Below are 23406 nucleotides of genomic sequence, written 5' to 3' on the forward strand. Positions count from 1 at the left end.
TATAGAAGTGCCTGGAGGCCAAAGGGCAAAGAGCTGCTGAAAACATGGAAAGGAAATGCCTAAATTTAGAAGTCAATTGCATACAGTATGTCAGGTGATCATGCAGTGTGGTCATCAACTCACTGAAAATGGCAGCCTAAAGCCCTGTGCCATTCTGGTAAGGATTATGGTTACACAGAGATTTACATCACCATAATCTGCCTATGGCAGAAGAGCACTGTTTCACAGTTGCATAAGGGCTCACTGGATGGACTCCGCAAGGCTCTTGGCCATGCCTGCCCTCCAGGCACTGTAACCAAACCACGTACAGAGAAACCTCCAGTCATACGTTCCGTTCATTCAGCCATTAATTGTAACGCTGCTAGAGCCAAATCCAGCACATGTACAAACCTTCCTGGCGCCAGCCTTCCTTTGATCATGAAATAACAGCCTTGAGTTTTCATCACGTTTTATTATTACAACAAGTGATCACAACAGTACAGAAATCATATTCACAGAGTTATTCTTGTGGCCTCAAACCTGCAACAAGAGCAAATTCTTCCAAACGTGTCAAGGACGCAACACACAAAACAGCTGGGAAAACAGTTACTTGAAGCCCTCACCAAGCAAAGCTGGGGACAAGATGTCCAACAGCACCTAGAGTGCTGTGAAGGCCTCACTACTCAGTAGAATAATGCATGTACAGAAACTTGCCTTTGATTTAAGGTGGGCATGTTCATGTTACATCCGGCGCCTTCAAAACATTACGAACCATATTTACTAAACTTCACTTCTAAAAACCTAAATGAGACATGAGAAAGAGCCACAAGGTATCAAAATGCAACGACAGTTGGTGTTCCTTTACATGAAAATATGTTATGTTAAATGAAATGTCCCATGCGTTGTACTTCCTCTCCCCCTTCCTCATCATTGGACTTACTGTTACAGGTTTGGCTACTGTAAGCACAAGGTGAGAAAAGGTGTAATCTCCAAACCTATTGAGAGATGGAGGCTCTGCTTCAATATCGACCTCCTGGGGACATTACGGGTGGTCTCATCCCCATGGGTGGTCTGGGGGGTCCTCCTTGAAAGGGGGGGACCATTGGCGGTCCCTGCCCATACGGAGGCATTCCGCCAGGGATGTACCCAGGCATTCCCTGGGGTGGAGCACCATACTGCCCTGTGAAGGGAACACAAAATGTACACAAGTGAGCGATGCGCAGAGAGAGAGAAAAACAAACCCAGAATCTAACAAGCAAGGCCAAGACCAGAAAGCCAAAAGCTAAAACTCTTAAAAGGAGATTCAGAGGAAGACGCAGCCTAACTAGACCTGCCTCAGAGAAGATCTGGCTAGACATGCACACAAGACGCGAACAAAAGCAAAGTGTGCGAGTAGAGCATCTGCAGAACTTCTAAAGGAACACATAGTGAGACTCTCAGAAGGTCCAGAAGAGGACACCCACCATGCATAGGATGCCTCATTCCTGGCTGCTGAGGAGGCATGCCTTGCTGAGGGGGCATCAGGCCACCCATCGGTCCCACCGGCGGTACAGCCATGTGGGCCTGACCTGGCCGAGGAATATTTCGCTGGTACCTGGGTAGTTGGGCTCGCCTTTCCTCCTACCAAGGGTGGGAGAGTGTGAAAAATGTGAGAAAAAAAAATAAATAAAAAAAGATTCAGACACTAGCAATGGTATCTTCTATAAAGCAGAACAAATCCAAAAACACTCACTCCGTATGTTAAGGCATGTTTTATAACATCAACATAAGGCTAGACTACAGGCACTCTAAATGTACATTACTTACTGTCAAAGAGCAAAACGTAAAAATGGAGAACTCACCAGTGAGATATCCTCATCAGGGTGGATCAACTTACTGGTTGCACTCGTTGTAGTGAGGGTAGCTGGCTTACTCGTCACAGTGGCTGGGGGTTTGGATACAGTGCTACTACAGGGGTTGGTGGTAGAAGCAGTAGACTGGGTATAAGCTGGGAATGTCACTTTGGGGGCATCTGATGAGGTGGCAGTCGTGCTCAAGGGCTTGAAATCTGCCCCCACCGGTCCTGACACTGCCGGCTGGGCCTGTACAGTAAGGAGACGCAATGAATCCAACTGGACGACAATGCGCAAGGACACACAAGCGAGAAGCGCATAGAAGGTTTGCGTCAGGCTAGGAGCGGCGAGGTTCGCGACTGGGGATTTCGAAAAGAAGCCCAGCAAGGGCCGGGTGAAGCGTATGAGTCAGAGCCACTGACATGCCGCGGCTGAGCTGTGAAATGCCAGGAGGGGGCAAACCAGAGCCAAACTGGGCGGATCTGCAATGAAGTCTTACCGTGCGTCTACTCAACACACACATGCAGAAAGAGACCCAAGTCTGACAGGGCGAGGATTTTGGAAATTTAAAAAAAAATAAAAAATATATGTGGGGCAGGAGCCACCTTTCTATAGCAGCCACACATAAATATCAGTTTAAAGACATTTGCACAATCTATGATCTAGTTACTGCATGCTTGTGGAACGGTTTTGTGAAGGTTTAATTTCACAAACTCCCGCATACTTGTGTCGTGCTAGGAAACAGGGTTTTAGGAGCTGGTGACAGAGTGTCAGCACTCGGAGAGCTTGTACTTGTGATTGTCACACGAGTCCCCATCTGCAGCATAAAGAAAGAGCACAGAGTGAGCCCCCACCCCCCCTCAAAAAACTAGCCAGGCGACCGGAAGAGAATGCGCAGCTGGGACACGTTTCTTAAAGAATCTCGGCTCCATACTCGTTACAGGTTTCAGAGGAAGTGAACAGGACACAGTGCTAAACACGCATTTCCTTTCTAGCTCACTTAACCCTATGAGCCCCACAAATGCAAGAGGCATGTTGAGAAAACAGGCTTCGCATTCCATTGATAGCCTGCTGGCCTTTACTTATTTTAAAATTGGGAATTTGCCATAAACCTTAAGGTTTTTAGGTAGTTTTTATTCAAGAAAAAGCCTGTTCTGGAAGTATGTGGAGCACAGCATCACATTAATGTAATAATGGACTGCAAAAAAGGACTGCATGCAATGACAAAATCTAACCTGACCAACCAAACATTTTACCCTTAAGATTACATTACTCTTTCCTTCCTCTAAATTTACGCCCAGTAAAGATTTCCATCCTGTAAAGGGGGGTAGTTTTTTGTTCTACATTAGAATTTAAAAACCATAAAATCTTCCAAGCAATAAAATGAGTAGATCGAATGAAACAGCTTCCCCAACCCACACACAGCACACAAATCAAAGCCAAGCCCACCAAAAGGTGCAGAATCTCAGGACAGCCTATCCCAGCCATAAGAAACCCATCCTGAAGTAGCAACTGCACACACACACATGCACACGTGTGCACACACACCACACGCACACACACACACACACACACACACACACACACACACACACCAGGTCAATTGACCTGAACTATATTTTACACAGTAAAAATAAGCCGTGAGGTATAACAAAAGCTAAAAAACATGAAGATTAACAGCCTGTATATGTGTTTCTATGGATAAAAGAAAGGATTATAGCATGACACTGGCTGCGGAGATCTTCATTCCACTCGTGTATTTCAGGTCACTTTTCTAAACAAGGACAAAATACCAAAGTGGCGTAACAGTTCAGCAAAATAATGAGCACCTTGAGAAACAGCCATGTATATCCTAATTGTGCATGGAAAATGTATCTTCCAACTAAGTGGGAAAAAAAACTAGACGTGTTTACAGGAAGACGCGTACCGTTACAAGAAGCTGACTGTTAAAAGGGAACCACATAGGACATTTAACACAAAGGGTACTTTTTTGCACAAACAGTTAAATATTCAATAAAGCAATAATGATCTGTTGGGAGTTTTGGCAGATGTATGTAGAAGTACAGGCAACAGAAGACTAAACTAGGCCGGTAACAGTAGATGCGTTTTCTTGAGCTACTGCATTGCATCATGTCTAGTATGAACAATGAAACAAATGAATAAGCAAAACCTAAAATTCCAAGTAGATGTTTAAAACAGAAAACATCATGATAATTGCAGCTGTGGGTTGGTTACGGCTAATGCTGGTCAATCAGTCATAATCAGCAGTTTGATAAGATTTCAGCTTGTCATATTACACCAATGCCGAAGAGACAGTAGCTGATAAGACCAGACTGCCGGCTCTGTTACACCAAAGTCAGATATACTGCTGGAAACATACCCAGCGTGATTATCACACTACAAATATGCCACTGTACTTGGGATTTAGTTCATTATGATTGTTACAATATCTTATTTTTGAATTTTTATTTTGCATATGTATATTTATATTGTAGGTAAACCTTGATCCCTCTGGGGGAAATTCTCTTTTCGTCTATGTCATTGTGCTTTACAATGAGACACAAACAGACCAAAGTTGCACTGAACCGTGAACCCAAAAGCAGAGGCTTATACCAAAGCGTGTACCTTTTGTATTGGTATATTGCTCATTTATACCTCAGGACTGTAAACAGTTATACAGATTATGTACGTGCGTTTTGACCACACAGATTTCCTGTCCAAAAATGTATTTGCACTAACATGAAAGCTGTGTAATTATGGTAGGAAATTAGAGTTTATTCAGTGCCATACAAGTTATCGCGGCCAGCAAATAAGAGGCATCAAGAGGTCGTTTCGGAACCAATGCTCCGATTACCATATAGCACATGCAATGTACTCAGGCCTGCATAGCGTAAGGTCTGAAGTTATCCACTACAAATAAAATCTATGAAGTGGAGGAAATCTTTGGTTTTTACATGCGAAACTAAACAACTATACAACAGGCAATAAAAATCCTACCAATGCTAAAAGAAAAAATACCTTGGGGCCCATAGGGTTAACTACTCAGACACAGCAACGAACAACTAACCATTTCCCATTTGTTACCCAATCCCTAAGGTCAAGTTTGCATTTCTCCTAATAAAAATTAGATATAATGAAACACCTTTAAATGATTTACACTGTAGAAGCACATAAGTGCGAGAGACTCATTAGTATCTACTGGTTAAGATTATCTATTTGCAGTGAATAGATTCTGCAGTGAAAGACTTCCTCATACTCCTCCAGTAAAAACCAAGTGCGTGTTCCCAGAGTAAGGTCCTCAAACACTTCAGGCAGGCTATACAACAATATGAGGAAAGTATATGCTCACCTGTCCTGCACTCGGGAACAGGGGCTTGGTGACAGCTGGCTGGGGGGCAGAGCTAGCAGCTGTGGCGATGGCTGGCCGGGTCAGCATAGCAGGCAACGTAACGGGGGGGACCTGTGCCATTGGTGGACGATGTCCCACAGGTGGCGGCATACCTAACATGGGAAGGACCATTATTTACAAGTGCGGTAATAACTGCAAGGATAACATTTCAAATCAATTTGAAAGTACCACACATGTCAAAAGCAATTACACTGTAAATGGTTATTTGTTCAAATTAAGCCGCAGCATCTACTGGCCATTAGGGAGAGACCGCTCACCTGGTGGCATGCCTGGCATCATCGGGGGCATGCCTGGCCCAGGGGGCATCATCCCACCCATTGGCATCATGCTGTTGGTAAAGAGACATCCCATTTGTCTAAGCACAATGATTGGGAGGGAGGGCACTTTGTCTCAGAGATGCATCAACACCCACCCTGGAGGCATGCCAGGCATTACAGGCGGCATCCCTGGCATCATGGGCGGCACACCGGGCATCATGGGAGGCATTCCTGTATGAGCAACAAAGCCATTACGGAACCACCGTGCATATCCAAGCTTACCATTTGTGCCTTTGAACCTCTGCCTCCCATCATACCTGTGAAGTTTCCTGGTGGTATACCAGGAGTCCCGTGGACAGGGGGCATCCCCGGCTGGGTCATGGGTGGCACAAAGCTGGCCTGGGGCTGCACAGCCGGCTGCTGGAAGGAGGGGCCCGGCTCCTCATCCTCGTCATACTCGTCAGAGTCATCCTGGTTGTTCTGTTTCTTTTTTTGACTCTCGGCTTTTGGACAAAAATACAAGCAGGGTAAACAAGATCCAGGGTGAGAGGGACTCAAGACCAACGATCCAGAGAAGAATGCCTAGAAGTGGTGAAACATGCTTTCAAACTCCCTCAACAAGCCACCTGTCAGTTACACAAAATACAGCTTATGCAATTCATAAAATACCCATAACAGTATTTCATTCCAGCACAAGAATTCAGCAAACCGAATCATGATTCCAGAGTCCACACAATTACATTCTTCTACCACCCTCATAGGTGGTAATTATCACACCCTTCTTGAAATTACCTTGTGTTTTCTGTTCCAGAACTCGCCTCCTCTCCTCCATATCCTTCTCAGGAATACCTTCCATTCCATAGATTTCCAACTCTATGTCAGTTCTTCCAGGTATAGCATTGGGCACCCCATCGATAGTTTCTTTATGTACCTACAAATCATTCCTATTACTTAAAAAAAATCCATCCTAATTTAAAAATAAAGACAGAAAAAAGAAAGAACTTGCTTCCCACATGCTCTTACCTGCATGCAGTGGATGGCTAATCCTGGGCCTGTATACAATTTCTTGTGGCAGATATGACATTTGAAATGCTTTGCCTTCTGGTGCTGGATGAGAATCTTTTCATCATCGAAATCTCTATTGCAGTACCTGAGAGTGCTCTGTTAAAGTCATAATGAGCAATGGTTCCATTCAGAACCAATGGACCACAAATAACAGATACAAAACGTGAACACTGATTCATATACTAACACACGGGACAGGTGTGAAGAGAGGAACTCCCATGTTTATTAGCTAAGTCAGTGTTCTCCAACCTTTTTCTGTCATGGCACACTTTTCATACAGTAATTATCCCAGGGCACACCATTGGTTAACACATACTACTAACTGGCTCTTACCAAAAATATGCATCACAATGATTTTAACCTGTTAGTTCTGGATCAAGTATACTGTCAGAAAAATTCGTCCATGATCCTGCCTTTTTGGTACAGGGCAGTTCGCAGATTGACAAACGTATGTAAAGCCTACTGGACAATTAAATGAATAGAAACTCGGTTATACACACATCTTTTCTTCGTCTAAGCCTCAAACAACATTCACGATTTAAGTATTTATACTTATTTTTAGTAGTTTCTAATATACATAAATATACTCACAGAAACGCGCGCGGGCATACGCCAGTCGAAAAAGAGTTACTGTCAAAAGCAACTTTAGTCTGTATGTAAGAAAAAGGACTGACATGTGGTTCAGTAAAATAGCTATAATTCGAAAGCACGTCTTATTTAGCTTGTTGACTACATGACCTCTGTTTATGCACAGACCTAGATTTATCGTTTCCTACTGTATTAATATTTGCCTCAAGCTGTTACAAGCAGCTAGCTAAGGGACAAGAGCTAGCGGTTACACCAGGCACGAATCAGAACCAGATGTGATACAAGGTTAGCTCGTAAATAATTAAATTGCTTAAAACAACATGACGCACATACATGTAACATATTACACATTAACTGTTTAAACCAAAGACTTTTTATTAAAAGCATGGCTACTAAGCAAGCATCAACCCGCGCCGTCACTGCGGCCTAGCGATTCTGCTAGCCACATGATGTCCACCTTCGAAAAGTAAAAATAAAACTTTTCATATAAAGGATACCAACACCAAGGCTTCATCTGCTTCTTCTTCTTGCGTCCCATCTTACTTTAAAAGAAAATTAGCACAGTATGTACCAAAAAAATAAAAGATTAAGGTTTTGTAACGACACACTACAGTACTAGTACTTCCAGAAAATGGCGCGTCCCCCAGAGAAACTGGGTTCATCGCTTACCTATAATGCACCGCGCACAATGCCGCCCTGGGAGCATGCGCGAGGGAAGACGTGAACCTGCATGCTAACGCTTGTGATTTGTGTACGTTGTATTTAAAAAAATGTTGACAATAATTTGCACTCTTTTGTATATAGTATTTAACAAATTAATGTTTTACTGGCTCATAGAGTAGTTTTTCCACAGTGTCTTTTCAAGAAAGGAAACTAAAATCTGAATCTATCAATTTCTCTGTCTATCTGTCCGTTTTCAGCGAGTTCCCACTGAACAACAGGTGGGGGCCTGTATCACCAAACCGGTTTTCTTACTTTGGCTTTCCTTTCTTTTTAGCAGGATAACTTGGTAGATTTAAGGCACTCCAGTTTTTTTCCTACCCCAGTTTAAACGGACTTTGTCTTCGTTCACTTACATTTTACCCAAACTACCTTAAATCCGACAAGTTATCTGGCTAAGCAAGAAATTCTGTTTTGTGGTATGTGAATAAAGAAAAAGGACGTGAAACCAGTAATGTGATGAATAGACAATATAATTGTCCCTTCAAGCTCTATGTAGAGCTCTGACCAAGGTATTTCACCAGTCACATTGTTTTTCGCGTTCCAGCAACAATAGTAATACAATCGAACCTCGTTACTACGTACCCTGGATACAACGTTTTCACCTTTTCAACGTACAGGTTTCTAATTCCCGTTTTTAGCCTATGTATTATTCCAATAGCAGCCATTGTTTACAGCGTACACCCTTACCGCGTAAACTTCGATACAACAGCCAAATTTCTAGAGAAAATACGAAAACTAACCATCGTTACAACTTACAGCGCTCTCCCCGCCCACCACAACTTGTGTCGCTACATCTACCTGTATCTACCTGATCTTCGCCCGACAATGCACATGTGTCTATTGCATTGCTTGGCGTTAAATGAGTTGCCTTGACCGATCGTTACTGGACTGCGTAGTAATGGCTTGTTAAGTGTTGTGTGCGTATTCTTTGTTTATTAAACTTTGTGAAATACTGGTCATGCCGGTAATTGTGAATTCAGAATAATAATGATTATGATTTAATTTGACCAATATTTCATTAATATTTTCAGGCCAAATGCCAATTTGGATGCGAATGTTTATTTTAAAAATCCATTTTGACCAGCCGTTGTGTATTTTCGTTGCCGTTTATCGCCGGCCGGCACTAAGTAATCGTGAGTAATTTAAGGAAAATTTCAAGGATCCAAATGAGCTTTGTCGAATTATTTAACAAGTAATAATGTGTTCGTTTGTTTTGTAGTCAATTTAAGGGTCTGTTCTATTAAAGTTTTATCATTTACATGGATATTTCGTGAGTTCTTTCATCCATCTTGCACTAAGTGGTTACAACGTTCTATGCTTATAACGTACATGTTTTTGATATACCGTCTTGTACGTAGTAACGAGGTTCGACTGTAGTAAGAACAACAATGGTTATTCATGGCAGAGACACCAGTTTCAACATTGCAAAGCTCTGCATTGCAGTCCGTAAAGTTCACCGGCAAGAGAAACATTCTCATGCACATGTAACTTCTTCAGATCTCAACACAATAGCAAACAAAAAAGCCACACAGCACTGTATAACACAAAAACAGCAAAATGGCAACAAAATCACGTATTGTAGAAACGAAAAACAAAACATTGCCGTATCACTGCAATTTATGGAATATATTTTGAAATCATTTTAGAAGCTTGCTTGACTATTTTCCAAGTGGTGGCAAACATAATGGTCACATACATATGTAGGTTTGAGGTTAAAATTATTACAATGGGAAGCTACATAATCTATTTTGACCAACAAGACTAAAGCAGCTTCAAATTGTGCCAAATGACAATTATACAAAACCATTTGCATATATGTTCTGTTGTGCAGAAGTGACATTATGGCGTACAATGTTAATTGTTATTTGAGAAATGCTCCAAACCAATTGAGAAAAGCTGTAATTCTGGTTACTGATTTTAGAAGGCAGAACGTAACACACCACATGGGGGTGACATTGTCCCATTAATCAATCTGGACAACTGATTTTTATAGGGTTCTTCAGTGCATAGGCCTACTTCACACTCGATGCCACTTTGAACTAATTAAGTAGCATGGTATTCTGGGGTTAATGGTCCATCTGGTTTTTACGTGGAAAAACACAAGATACAGCCGTGCAGGAAGATATCCCTGCTGATAGAAGGATTGTTCTACCTCTTCTTTCCTTGGCAAATGAATCCGTTTATGAATCCATTAAGTGCATGTTTGGCTGAAGATGTAATTCTTTTGGTAGTGACACCAACAAAAACAAAAAAAAAACAATGACAAAGAATAGTGTTAAGTGTAGAAAGAGAGAAAAAAACTGCCACAGTTGTCTGTAATTTTAATCTGGGGATAGATTTGCATTAGAATTAATTTACAGTATTGCCTAGGAGCTAAGAATCTTTGATTTACATACATTGTAATTCAGATAGGGCTAAAATGTAGGGGTAAAATGTATTTGTGTATGCCTTTGCAAATAATCTTTATTAATCTTTGTACTATTACATGTATTTGTCAATCCTTCATCTAATTTAAGACAAATCAGAAAATGGTTATCTTATCTAACACCTTTAGTTTTATCTACTTTAAATATAAGTAATTTAGCTGACAGCTTTATCAATGGTAATTACGATCTGCTGGAAGAAGCTGGAACAGAAGCCAGCGTTAACCCAATGCTTGGAATTTCCCGTCCTGAACCTGAACACTGTCCCTGGTACACTGCAGGTAAATCAGCCTATCTCTGGTGTTTCGTGAGCTAGCTCTATATGTGCTATTTTTCTCTAAGGCAGTTTTCAAAGTGAGGCTATATAGCAAATGTCCAGTCTGAACCTCTGAATCTATTTATTGATATTTGCTTTATTGCCCATGTTTTTGAGCACCTTGAAAATCATCAGACATAATTCAGCGGCATGGAGGCTTCCTGAGGCTCCCTGACAATAAAAGTCAGGCTGAGTTAATGTGGGTGCATCATAAGCAACTGCACAGAACGTGTCACACACCAAGAAGAAACCAAACGCATGCGGCTAACTGGCAGGTATATGAAAGATCTGCCAATTTTCATGCCTTGGTAAGAGAAACGTATCACATGTAACACCTAGATGGGAGAGTTCAGTTGTTAGGGTACAGTCAGAACGTACCTTCCAAGTTGTGCCCTCGCCATCTGCCCTGTGCTGCCTGGGATAAGCTCCAAGCTCCCTAGGATCCACATCAGAAAGTGGTTTGATGATGGATGGATGGATGAATGAATGATATGTAGGTAGGTTAAATAATAAAAAAATAAAAAGTTAACTGAAGGTTATCCTTCAAAAACACACTGCTAAACCAAAAAGCCACACTGTATAATTTACATGTTTTCCATGTTCAACTTAAGTGGAGTGTTAAAGTGACATTAGAATAGACTCAGTAAATAGACTCGTCAATATCAATGCCATTTTAGGAGAGAATTTCAGAAGATACCCAGATACAAACAGAAGATACAAACAGGGGTGCTGCTAAGGATTTTGGGCCCCATGAAAAGAATCTTGACAGGGCCCCCAACACAGTTTATTGGGGGCTTCTCTGGGCCCCCTCTCAGTCATGGGCCCTGAGAATCGTCATCATTTACCCCCCCTTTACAGCGCCCCTGGATACAAATATGCTCATGTTTTTTTGCCCCACCAAAACTTATGCAGTGCTTGTTAACGGAGGCATCTTGCAAGATTCAGAATGACTCCCGTTACACCAAGTAGCCATCTTTTTTTTTATAAAGGGAGAACATATAAACCTATTCAGGCAAAATGTTTTATGATTGGTGTCCAAAACTCCAGATCTTTACTATACCATCGTTTGCCTTGGAATGCTTTTATAGAACGCAATCAAAACCTAGTGAGATGACTGTAGAAACACTGCTCATTTGGGTCATAGTATTAAGCATTTCTGTAAGTTGCTTGGCTCATGAAAAGGCCTTTTGTCTCTAGTTTACCCATAGGTCAGTAAAATGTTTCACAGCTAAAGTATTCAATAATTCATGAACACGTGAAATATCTCCTCAGAATATTCTGCAAGTGACATTTCAATAAATGATTGAGTCATTAATCACTAGTGACCGTTTAATCATTCTGAAGCATAAAAACCAGTCAAGCAACAGGATTTTTAATTATAAAACTATTTAATGTATTCCAATATTTACATATCAAATCTACAAAATATGCACGTTAAAAATAAAGTCAGTCTCCAAACTTGAAATGTCATAGCCCTTGTATACAGACCCCAATGACAACAGAGTATCATCTGCTATAGATGTTAAATGTAGGCATATATGTACAGAACATTGTTCAATAACGTGCTACTTCAGACTGGGTTAAAAGCAGAAAGCTATGTTAAACTCGTCTGTATTCTAATGTCACTGGACAACTTTGTCATTTATTTTGTTTACAGCACAATAATTCTACCTAGGATGACTTAGGGGCGAAGAGATGCTTCAGGATTATTTTCGAGGTCAATTATAATCTGCCGTTAGGTGAGCAAGACACACATTCATTAAAGATCACTTGACACGAGCATATAGTGTAGGAATGTCACATGACGATGGCGTTTGAGCTGCAGGGCAGCCGCAGAGAAGGACTGGTCAAGCTGGTGCCAGTGAAACTAGATCCAGGAAGATGCCCGTTACCTGCGAGGGAGGCCGGCCTGCTCAGTCTCTCGGTCATATTCTTGAACAAACACTGCTTTTTAAAACACTGCTTTATGAAACACTGCTTTATAAAACACTGCTTTTTAAATACCGGCTCAGTCACCATCCAGGAGCCTATAAATCTGTAAGCATCTTTCACACAGTCTGCCATTCTGGGAGGCCTCGCAGTATTTTTTTACACCAAAAGATTTCATTTTACACTGCATAATAATGCACTGACATTGCTATTTTTGTCCTTTTTTCTCTTGGTTGTACATTTTTGGCAAACAGAGAAACTTCTTGTATATTTAAAATGAATTTTTTTCCCCAACAAAATAACACAAGACATGCATTTTTTTTTTGACAAAATCCACTTCCATTATGAATAAATACACATACACACTTTTTTGGGCTTAGAAAAATCATATCAACACTTTTCCCTCATTAATAAACATAAGTCATTTTGGCCTACATTAAAACAATACAAAACAGACACCATACATATTTTTTCCTGTAATATATGGCACAAAAAAAAACAAAATTGCACTGGCAGAACCTTGAGAACCCTGGAGATCCAAAAGACCTGTTTCACTGCATTTCCAGAGCCTCTGATGGATTGGTACTTTTTCTTTTAGTTTTTACATACCTCCTGTTGGGGTTATCTATCAGACAGATGGCTTAAAAAAAAGACCAGTCCCATTTTAAAGCCATCTTGCTCAAATTTTTTGTCCATTACTGCTGCAATCATGATGACTACAGATTTTCTAGGCACCTTATGGTTAATGGTAGGTGCTGCCACGGACTCCAACAGGAGCGAGATAACAGGGTGTGTATGGAGAAGGTGATACCACACTTGGTCCACACTTGGGCAACTGCAAACTGGGACAGAGTTCTGCAGCAGCTCTCCCCTTCTCACTCTCTCTCTCCTTCTCCCTCTCACTCATGGAGATGGTGGTAGCTTGACATCTAGCAGTCCGTAGGCAAAGACATTCCAGAAGATGGCGCAGAGGACGAAGAGGGTGTAGACGCAGAAGAAGATCCAGAAGAGGGACTGCTCCTGCAGACGCTGCTCGTAGTTATGGAGCACGACCACGCCCAGCGTCAGGCCCACGGCCACGCCGCCCAAGTGGGCCACAAAGCTGGGGTTGGGGCAGGGGGGGAAGGGTGGGGGATAGAAGCGAAGCCACACAGCCCGCCCGAACTCCACACTCACTGCGAGGAAAGAACGACGAAGCAGAAAAAGGGAAGTGATGCACCTTCTGGTTCACTGGCATTTGGCTCATTTTAGAAGTGGTCGTATACAGCTCGCTATGCTCCAGAATAAGCCACCAATCAGTTAATAACATGCCAGATCTTTTCCAAAGCAAATGTTTACTTAACGAATGAATAATGAGAAAAATAATAACCAAAGCTGCACACAAGGACACTAAGGTGCGTAATTAGTGTGAAATCTATCCGCTGCCAAAGTGGGTTATGGGCTAGCAGCTTTTAGCCTCAAGCTTTCCGGAGATTCTGATTCAAAGCCAGTTCTTTATTAAGATTTACTCTCCTTTAAGCAGTTGTTTGAGGCCGGAGATTTCTAAAAATAGAGATGCTTTTGGACAAGGCATTCCTGGGAGGTATCGTCTGGTTCTAAGGCATAACGCCCACCAATAAGGGTACAGAGCAAAGCACTAACTCCCCATCTGAATTGGAAAGTAAAGGAGACTCACTGCAGACAAGGGCCATGGCCATCCGGAAGAGCTTAAACTGGCACTTCATCCCCGACCAGTTCTGGAAGGTAGATATACAAGGCAGTTGGGTTTGCTTTGTTCTTTTCAACAGATTCAGATACATTTTAGGAGGAACAGAACCCTAAACATTTTGATGAATAACTATCCCATTATGTCAAGGACAGAATGGTTTTACTGCTAAATTCATAGCCTCTTCGGAGCATCAGGCACATCAAAGTCACAAGAAAGACGCACTTTGGCCAAGGAAATTAAAATCTGACAGATAAATGGACATCTGAGACCGGTACGGGAGTCTACAGAGTGCTAACGGTGCCCCAGAGGAGTGGTGGCAGGTTCCTTGCAGGACTCATTCCAGCGGTCCCATCTGGAGCTCAGACAGAAGCTTCCATCCCGTCTACGATGGATCAGACCCCGTACATGCAGGATGATCTTCAAGGGTCAGGAACGTGAGGAATCCAAGCGCAGGCATTGGGTGATTTGCAGAGGACGACCACAGGACAATATCTGATCTATCCTTCTTAAGTCCACCCAGAAGAGTTGTAGTTCACCATGTGGGCTAAAACAAAGTAGCATTAAGGATCTTACCATGACAACGTTGGCGAGGTGGGCCGACACCAAGGCATAGACCCCTCCTGAAGACCCCACCACTGGGGCGGTCATGTCTGCCACAGACACCGCTAATGACCCTGGTGGGAGAAGCACGGGTTGATGAGAATTAACTCCCCAAAACAATCAAACGAACATTACTCAGCGCCGTGCAGCACGACATTTGCATGTCTGAAGCCCAGGAACGTGAAGAGGACATCCTGTGAGTCACGAGGAACGAGAGACGCCCGGATCAAGCTAACGTGCGGCAGGAATCAGACCATGGAAAGGCTTAATGAGAGAGAGCTCAAGACACGTCTAAGTTGAGACAGTCAGGGCCAGTGGCTGCCTTCTAATGGCCTGGTCTGCACACTCACTTTAATTACCAAAACTCTGGTGTGGATCCATGCAAGTCAACCAAGCGGAAGGGGAGATTTTTCAAGCTTTTTTGTTTTGTATAAATGGAAATCAATGCTATTCAGTAAAGACAAGGGAGAACATGACAAGAAAAAATAATTAAAACCTTTGCAATAAAAAGTTATGTTTGTGAACCAATCAGGTCTCTATTCTACCCTTGAGTGACGACATCTGGGTCTGTATTGTTATTGCTTTAATAATTCCCTATTTCTAAGGGTTGTCCCGATTGTCTCCTCTGTCTGTCACACTCAACCATGTCAAGCAAGCTTTTCCCCCTCTCTTAAAGTTGGGCCACGTGAGTACAATGTTGACTATTGTTGTACGGCTTGCGCTAAGTCACTGTGAGATGTGGCTACAGAGAAATGAGGATTACTCGTTAGCCTCTTTGCCCTCCTGCTGATCTGAGATCAGGTCACCTCAGCACTCCAGCAGGAAAAGCAGTTGGGTTTAGACAAACAGGTTTCTGGACAACTGACCCTTGACATGGTTTGACCCATTAGTCCAGCTGAGTGCTTATGCCTAAACACACATTAGAATAACAGCAATAAATAACCAAGAACATAAATAAAGGTACAGGAACCCAGGCCCAGAGGGTCTACATCTAATTAACAGAGTGGGGAACCCTTATAAGAGAAACCCCAGGGGCACTTAGCTGTCTGCTGGCTGATTTATGCCGCATTTTCACCCCTATTTCATGCAAGGGTCAGGCTTTCCTGCTTAGCAGCTGTGTCCCGTCCGACGCCTCTCAGACAAGAGAGGTAAATGGAAGATGGCCATGTAAGCGAAAGAGTCGTGTGCTGATCCGACCTAACTTCCTCCACCTCACCTCTAACGCTTCCATTAAGCTGCGGTTTTTGTCAGAGCCTAACACCTGCCATTTAAATATCTAGCCTGAGCTTGCTATGCTGTCTAGGAACAGCTCGGAAAAGCGAAGATTTTTGCAAGTCTTATTTGGAAGAAAAGCATAACAACCCAACTCAGTAGATTCAATGCACAGTATTTTCCTGTACGCCACGCTAGGCCCCAATTAAGGACTAATCTGGTCTGTTATCTAAGCGGAGAGGCCTGAGCTACATCTAACTGTGATATTCACATTCGTTTATTCACCAGGCACTTTTATCAAAAGCAATGTAAGGCTGAGAGAGCAGGATCAGCCAGTCTGTGGAGTAATAGAGATTAAGGGCCTTCCTTTACTTCCCTTACTTCCTTTTTAGCAGGAAGAGCAGATGCACAACCTCACTCTCAACTCCCCCAACTCCCAAGATATTAGGAGGGAGGACACAGGTTAAGAGAGTGCTGGGGACAATCCAGTTTGTCTTTTGTCCTTCAGGCTGAGGGCTCTTCAGAGAACAGGCATGAGGGGTAAAAAAAAAAAATCAAACCTCCAAGCCATCTGTCACTGACTGAAGTGCATGTTGAAGCTGCAAACAAAGGTTGTGTCAGAGGCCAGAAGGGTTGCAGGTGAAACAAGGGTCTAACCAGTGATGCAGGCAGAGGGCCGTTTATGAAAGGCTCTAGGGTCTGAAGAGTTTCAAACACGCTGGATATGACCCACCTGCCAGGACGCCGCAAACGTAGACCAGGCCGATCCTCACTGCACCGTGTACCATCTCCAGGGGCACGCCCACCAGCAGCTGCATGGCCATGTTGAGACCGAGGTGCTCTATGCTGGGAAAGAAATGTGACCGTCAAGGCAGAGAATGTTCTTATCCCGGGACTAAAACCTTATAGCCGGAAACAGTGGAGAGGGTCCCCACAGGGGCACTTCGTTCTCGGGGAAGTGAGGTGCCAAATCAGGCCTCTGTTGTCCTAAAAGCAAAATATTATTGTATGTCAGTGCTGCGTAGTTCTTGAGCTGAATGATTACAAGGCCTGATGCGGATTTTGTAAAACCACACGAGGACCTGGGAGGAAGTGAAGAACGTTGATGGACCTGTCAAAGAATCTCTGGTGTGGCCTTCCTGCTTCGTCAATAGTAACATTATACGCAGAGCAGGACAGTCAGCGAGAAACGACAGTGCTGACTGCAGCTGCACGCAGACACATCCGGATAGTCGGCCAAATCATCTGCTTTCTGGACACCAGCTGAAACGGCTGCCGCCTGAAAGCGAATCGATGTGGAAGCGTCTGGCCCTCTTTTGTGAGATTTAAAACTGCGGAATGGTTTATTATGTGCCTTGATGTGACAGCTGGAATTCACAAACGACTGCGAGAGGAATAACGTGCATTAGGAGGCATCACCGGCGACCTGCCAGTCACAAACCCAATGGTCCACTTCCAAAAACCTTGACAGCTGCTTCATTTTAAGCAGAAAATGGTTAGTAGCTTTTAATTCCCCTGCAACACTCACAGAAACTTTGAATAGCACACAAATCAAGCACAGACTGGACAAGTCCTCACAGTCCCAAGCCCACATGACCAGAGTTCGTGAATCTTACACCCACCTGCTACAATTATGGGAAAGCACCAGGATTAAAGTGGTCACGTCCTTGAAGACCTCTGATGATGATATTCTGATCACAACACTGACAGCTATGCTAGCTAGGGCAAAGGTATTGATTAGCCTTCAAGACACGAGTCAGTCATCCAATTGTCAAGGGGTGATTCATATCGCAAAGCGAACTAATGGATGAGCAGCACATACTTCGCGGGCTGCTTTGCAACCTGAACATCATTTGAGATTATATTAAATAAGCAATCAGCCAAATTCAAATCATCCAAGGCTCAGGACCTCTTTGAATATGAGCAGAATGCTAGAATTCCGGTGGATAATACAGCACTGTCAGGATCCTAACCAGGATAAGAAATTGGAAAAAAAAGATGGATGGATGGATGGCCATCCACCTTCAGGACTTGAAATTATAATCCTACCCCCAGTTCTGAGTGTGGAATCCTGTCTACATTCATGTGAGCTTCCTTCAGGTTCTTCCGTTTCCTCCTGTTGTCCAAAAACATGCAGTCAGGCGATCTGACGTCTCTAAACTGCCCATAGGACATGATGTGTGTGTGTGTATGAGTGAGTGCCCTGTGATGGGTGGCTGTCCCACCCACAGTGTCCCCACTCAGGCACCCCACGCTTCCTGGTACAAGCTCCAGGTTCACCACAACCCACTACAGAATAGATGGTTATGCAAGATGATATGGATGGATATAGAGGACGACTAATCCTAGTATTTGAAATTTAAATTTGAACTCCAATGTAGCTTATTATTATTATGAATATATTAAAATAATGTTTAATTATACAAGCCCATTTTCACTTAGAAGTTTCTATTCGGAATCTATTCCATATCACTGATTCATACCTCGTGGGTTTTAAATCATTATTTCCCAGTGCATATTATAAGTTCTATGTCAGTTTTATAGTCAGTTACTATTGTACCTTGATGGCTGCATGTATATTGAGTGTATGTAGGGCCTATATTATGGGCTGTCTGTCTTATACGGTTTTGATATAACTGTACTTTACCTCAGTTGCTGAATTTATATAGTTTTCTAATATACAGTACCAGTCAAACATTTTTGTACATCCCAGGTTTTTACTACTTGGAAAGAGTATGTAACAGTTCATGTCTGACATCCTATTGACTGGATGTGTGGCGATCTAATAGTCAAATTCTAGGCTGTCCTTTAACTTTAAGCGCACCAGTTAACTGTTTCATCCCATGGAACAGAACAGCATTTAATGTCCCTTTTAGAAGGAATGCCTCAGATTTACTCTGCTGTTATAACTCCTAGAAGAGGTTACTTTGATGAATCAAAGATATGGCATTTTCTTGTTAAAAAAGACACTCGAAAGGTAAATTTATTTGTAAGCAAAGAATATTGAGTGTATTTTTAGTAAACGTTAAGTGAGTAACGTGCAGATGCAGAAAATTTCAGTGTGTGCAAAAACTTGAGTGGTGGTGTAGATTTCTAAATGTAGGGAGACTGACTTGGAATTAATTTAGCTAATCAGCCCTCCAGGTGTTTAAATACAAATCCTGTTAGCTCACTGCAAAACCCAGCACAGAAAATCCCGAAGCTTTCAGCCTTATCACATTTCTAAAGGCCTGTCACTTTGAGCACAGTGGTCTTCAAAAGCAATTACGGAATGACTAAATATAGCGACAGAAGTAGGTGATGCAGATGCGGCTAGACGTCCTGGACGTACACTTCACTGCCGTCGCGAGAACGTCACGTATTAGCAGCGTATATGAAAACCTCCTGAACTGTCTGACTGAGTCTCCGCCAAGCTCTCCCAGGACCGAGCTGAGCTCCTTCTCCTCACAAATGAACCGTTATTTGGGAATCAAAGTTATATTCACTGAACAATCAATACATGCAAAAAGCCCCAAAGCCATTTGCAGAATGAGTAGAGATTTTAGGCCCACATCAGCCAGAATAGTAAAAAGCTGATAATTCCGACTTCATGAATTACATTACCATTTCCACATGGGCATCTCTTAATATAGCACTATAATATTTATTATGTTAAAATTACTCCAGCAAACACCAAACTCAGATGATAGATATAGCAACGTACTATGTGTTGAAGCATAAGAGCTTCGACAGGGATGATTTGCCCTGCTGCAGATGTGTTTGTGGAGGGCTATAATCCATCTCTATTAGTATGATAAAGTGTGTTTCACTCTTGGCTAGTTCGATTTTAGATAGATCTTACTGACCATACCATCCCAGACTATAACGTGACATGAAGACAATGAGTTTGTTTGCATGCACATAACATTCTCAATATTGTCAGCACCTTGGCTGAGAATAAAATCAAAATAGGAAGACTTATATTACCAAACACCTGTGACCCACATAAAAGGAGGGATTTCAGGGAATTTACTCAATCCATCCATCCATCTTCCACCCGTTTATCCAGTACAGGGTCACGCAGAAACTCAGGATCTTATCCCTGCAAGTGTTGGGTACAAGGCAGGGCAACATTCGGGCAAAGAGTTTCCCACCCCGGTCCTCAGGGACCCCCTCCAAGTCATGTTTTTGCTCCCTCCCAGCTCACACCACACCTGTACCAGGTATTTGGCATTCTTGATTGGATGGGAGCCAGAATGGAACAAAAACGAGGACTGTCCGAGGGTCCCAGTGGACTGGGTTGGAATGCCAGTCCATCCCCCGATGCACACACTCAACCAACCTGTATAACTATATGTATTTTGTGCTGGGAGCCAAGTGAAGAATCAGCAGAAAACCCACAAAAAAAAAGATCTGTCTTGCTGTTTTCTGAAAGTGACTATCTACTGTACAGCATACTGCAGTATGCAGCAGTATTCTCTTCTATTTCAACATTCTTCACAAAGGGAAAGGATAATACAGGGAAGGTGTAGGTCAACCCATTCATGCCCTTAAAAATCACGCTGCTGTTCCACATAGAGGCACTTCAAGACCAGCAAAGGCACATGGGGTTAACGTGGGGAAAGAATGGGAAAAATGACGGCAAGCAGAGAGCAAGTATTCACACAGAGCGCTGGTCAGACAGCCACGGTGGGTGAGGTCATGCCTTCTGCTGTCTAAACACAGCAGTGGGATTGATTAGTTGAGTACAGTGACACGCACGCGTGTCCTGCTCCTCTCACACAAAGTGCCCTTTTCTGTTTCACTGTAGTTCACAAACATCACGGAAACAAGGCCACGGCATTAAAAACGACTCGTCGGCAACCATCGCGCATTTTCGATCACGTCTGGTGAGCAGCGAACAATATTTGTACAAATTTCATGGTGTTGCATGAATTTTTTATTATTTTTTTTTAATAAACGGGTGTTTATGAATCTGTTTACCAGACTCGACTTGTGTACCAGTTTCATGTCGCCTTCCATTGCCGAAGACCAGTTCCAATACTCAAGAATGGAAGCACAGAGGATGGTAAAAACCATCGGATGTCGTTCCTCTGCCCCGCCCCCAAATGTCAAGGATACGTCGAGGCCAAACGAGACCGATTCCATGATTCTCTGCGGCCAAAGTTCGTTCTCGGTATTGAGAAACATCCAGGGTCCAGTTAAGGTGTTTCCAGAACCAATTATTTCTGTCAAATAGCCAAATAACCTTAATGTCTTATGGGGAATTCTCATATTTGGTTTATTGGGCCACGGTATCTGCATAAGGCAGAATTCCCGTTGGGCTCTTGAGCAAGGCACTGCAGGGGGGGCAGATATACGGCTGGCGCTGAACTCAGACCCCAAGCTCAGTCCCAACTGTATATATGTGCAAAAATAAGCGTTCCAATATACCTGTACCCAAACGGCAAATAAAGCATCATTTCAGTTCTTTTTTAGGCCTTCCTCATAACAAGGGATTCTGGATTTAGAGAATTTGTGTACATTTCTGTATCTGGGCTAATACCAGATCATTAGCATATAACTCATGCTCCTGCTAATTGGTACAGATATATTTCTAATCTGCAGGCACCGTTACTGGGAGATCCAGAGCTGCGTGACTTAAGGACAGAGAGTTAATTCATGTCACAGCACATACTGGTGGGACTGCTGATTATTCAAGGGCACGTTCCCGTTTTGAAGCCTATCGGTTGCACTATGCTGCCAACAGTAATGAGAAAATTTAATGCAATACATTGTTAACATTTGCTTAATATTACACGTGTTTCAGTCACAAATAAAGTACTGAGCACCAGTCCAATGGCCACAAAGAAACAGTTTAAGGTTTCCATGCTGCGTCAGGCAAGAGCCAAATGCTGGCCCCCGTATCCTGCACAATGTCAATTGGGTTGCAAGTATAAATGTGATCATCCATGTAAAGCGAGAATGGACGCTATTAACAGTCGGGAAGCGACCGCTTTAGATTGTGCGAAGGCGAGCAGGAACCAGCAAGCTGTGAGAACGATCGGTCCTCTCGCCTACAGACTCGAGCCTTTCTGTCGATGGGCCGATCCTCCTGCCTGCTGGCTGAGCAGCTTGTGGCAGTGCTGGGTTCAATTCCCCCCCCCCCCGTGACTCACCCAGCGTGCATGAAGATGTAGCTGAGGTAGCGCCATGCCTGAGCCCGTAGCTGAGGGTGGTACGGCAACGGCCCCTTCAGGAAGAGGGGATCAGACACCTGTAGGACCCAGCGGTTCAGCTGCAGGCTATAGTACAGAAACACTGCCACCTGCAGGGCGGCAGAAAAATACTTAAACGACTGAAAAATGCAAAAAAAAAAAAAAAAAAAACTTCGAAACATGGTTCGAATTACAGCAAGATAATTCAGCTTCCTTGAAAGCCTCCCCTGAGACATTTACGCTATTAAATTTCTTGCATGATTCTTATGTTGTTGTTATTGTGCCTGTATGAAATGTTACTGATGGTATTAACCACCTGCAGTAGTAATAGTAGAATGTTTTTCGCAGAGACCCAGTTATTGACCGCGCTGCTACGCACTTATATGTATGCGTGGTGCACAGCAGAAAACAGGCCCCCCCCCCCCCCCCCGAAGCCACCGTCGAGCTCAAAGGATGAAATGCTAATATTAAAATAATCGACTCTAAGGTTCAGGTGCCATTGTATTTACCCTTTAACCTTTAGCCAATCACAAGCTGGCCTACCTCGGCGATGGTGATAGCCAGGATAAGCCAGGGCGGTGGGCAGCAGGTGTAGCTGTCAAAGTACCACTTGCGGTCGATCTCCCTGGGTAGCGTCTCGTAGGCGATGTGGCGCACCAGGCGCTGAGAGAGGTCCAGCCCCGCCTCCTCACGTAGGACCGCCCCCTTAAGCTGCCGTCCGCCTTGCAGGATGGCCCGTCGGAAGCTGTTGGAGCGTTTGTTGCTCATCTGGAGAAACGCACACAGAAGAGATTATACCTCCCGGTTTTTCTGAAAAGAGTCAAAGAACACCAGTGAGAAACTGTGATTAAACTGCAGCGCAGCCTGCAGTGAAGCTGCAGCAATTTGGCAGATTTTATTATCCCATACAAATCAAGCAATGCCTGAAAATCCATAATTGTAAATTCACCTCTGGGCTCTAAGATGGCTAGATAATAATTAAATTATTTATTCCCAGACTTTTATGCCCGAGGGACCTGGCTGATCTCTCGCCAAGTTCGCTTGCGGACTCACCCCAGCCCACGGGGGGGGGGGGTCGTGCCATGACACCCCGCTGTCCTTTTTCTGTGGCTGCCCCCGCTTCCCACGTAACCCTGCCCTGGGCCCCGGAATGTTTTCCCATCGCTAGGCAACGTCTGGAGAATTCCAT

At 43.3% G+C, this 23406-nt stretch overlaps 2 protein-coding genes across 6 annotated transcripts in view; both read right to left on the reverse strand.

Moving 5' to 3' along the window:
- Positions 1 to 431: 431 nt before the first annotated feature.
- On the reverse strand, positions 432 to 7802 carry znf207b (zinc finger protein 207, b). Of its 2 annotated transcripts, XM_049015821.1 has the most exons (11): positions 7628 to 7802; positions 6501 to 6627; positions 6270 to 6408; positions 5795 to 5980; positions 5633 to 5708; positions 5478 to 5548; positions 5161 to 5312; positions 2536 to 2628; positions 1821 to 2060; positions 1443 to 1599; positions 432 to 1159 (listed from the first exon to the last, which is right to left on the reverse strand). In XM_049015821.1, exons 1-11 carry the CDS (start codon positions 7666 to 7668, stop codon positions 999 to 1001), a joined length of 1443 nt encoding a protein of 480 aa, XP_048871778.1. In that variant the 5' UTR covers positions 7669 to 7802; the 3' UTR covers positions 432 to 998. The 2 variants fall into 2 exon arrangements, with proteins under 2 accessions (XP_048871778.1, XP_048871779.1); XM_049015822.1 differs by lacking the exon at positions 2536 to 2628.
- Positions 7803 to 11961: 4159 nt separating this feature from the next.
- Positions 11962 to 23406, reverse strand: part of rhbdl3 (rhomboid, veinlet-like 3 (Drosophila)) — a 35904-nt gene continuing 24459 nt past the window's right edge. For all 4 annotated transcript variants that reach the window (XM_049015185.1, XM_049015184.1, XM_049015186.1 and 1 more), the window contains 6 exons: positions 22761 to 22985; positions 22179 to 22327; positions 16775 to 16887; positions 14803 to 14903; positions 14197 to 14257; positions 11962 to 13696 (listed from right to left, as the gene is read on the reverse strand). In XM_049015185.1, coding sequence (XP_048871142.1) covers positions 13425 to 13696; positions 14197 to 14257; positions 14803 to 14903; positions 16775 to 16887; positions 22179 to 22327; positions 22761 to 22985 — 921 coding nt within the window. In that variant the 3' untranslated portion in view covers positions 11962 to 13424. The remainder of the gene's footprint in view (positions 13697 to 14196; positions 14258 to 14802; positions 14904 to 16774; positions 16888 to 22178; positions 22328 to 22760; positions 22986 to 23406) is intronic.

Source organism: Brienomyrus brachyistius, chromosome 5 (genome assembly GCF_023856365.1).
Source record: "Brienomyrus brachyistius isolate T26 chromosome 5, BBRACH_0.4, whole genome shotgun sequence".
NCBI lineage: Eukaryota > Metazoa > Chordata > Actinopteri > Osteoglossiformes > Mormyridae > Brienomyrus > Brienomyrus brachyistius.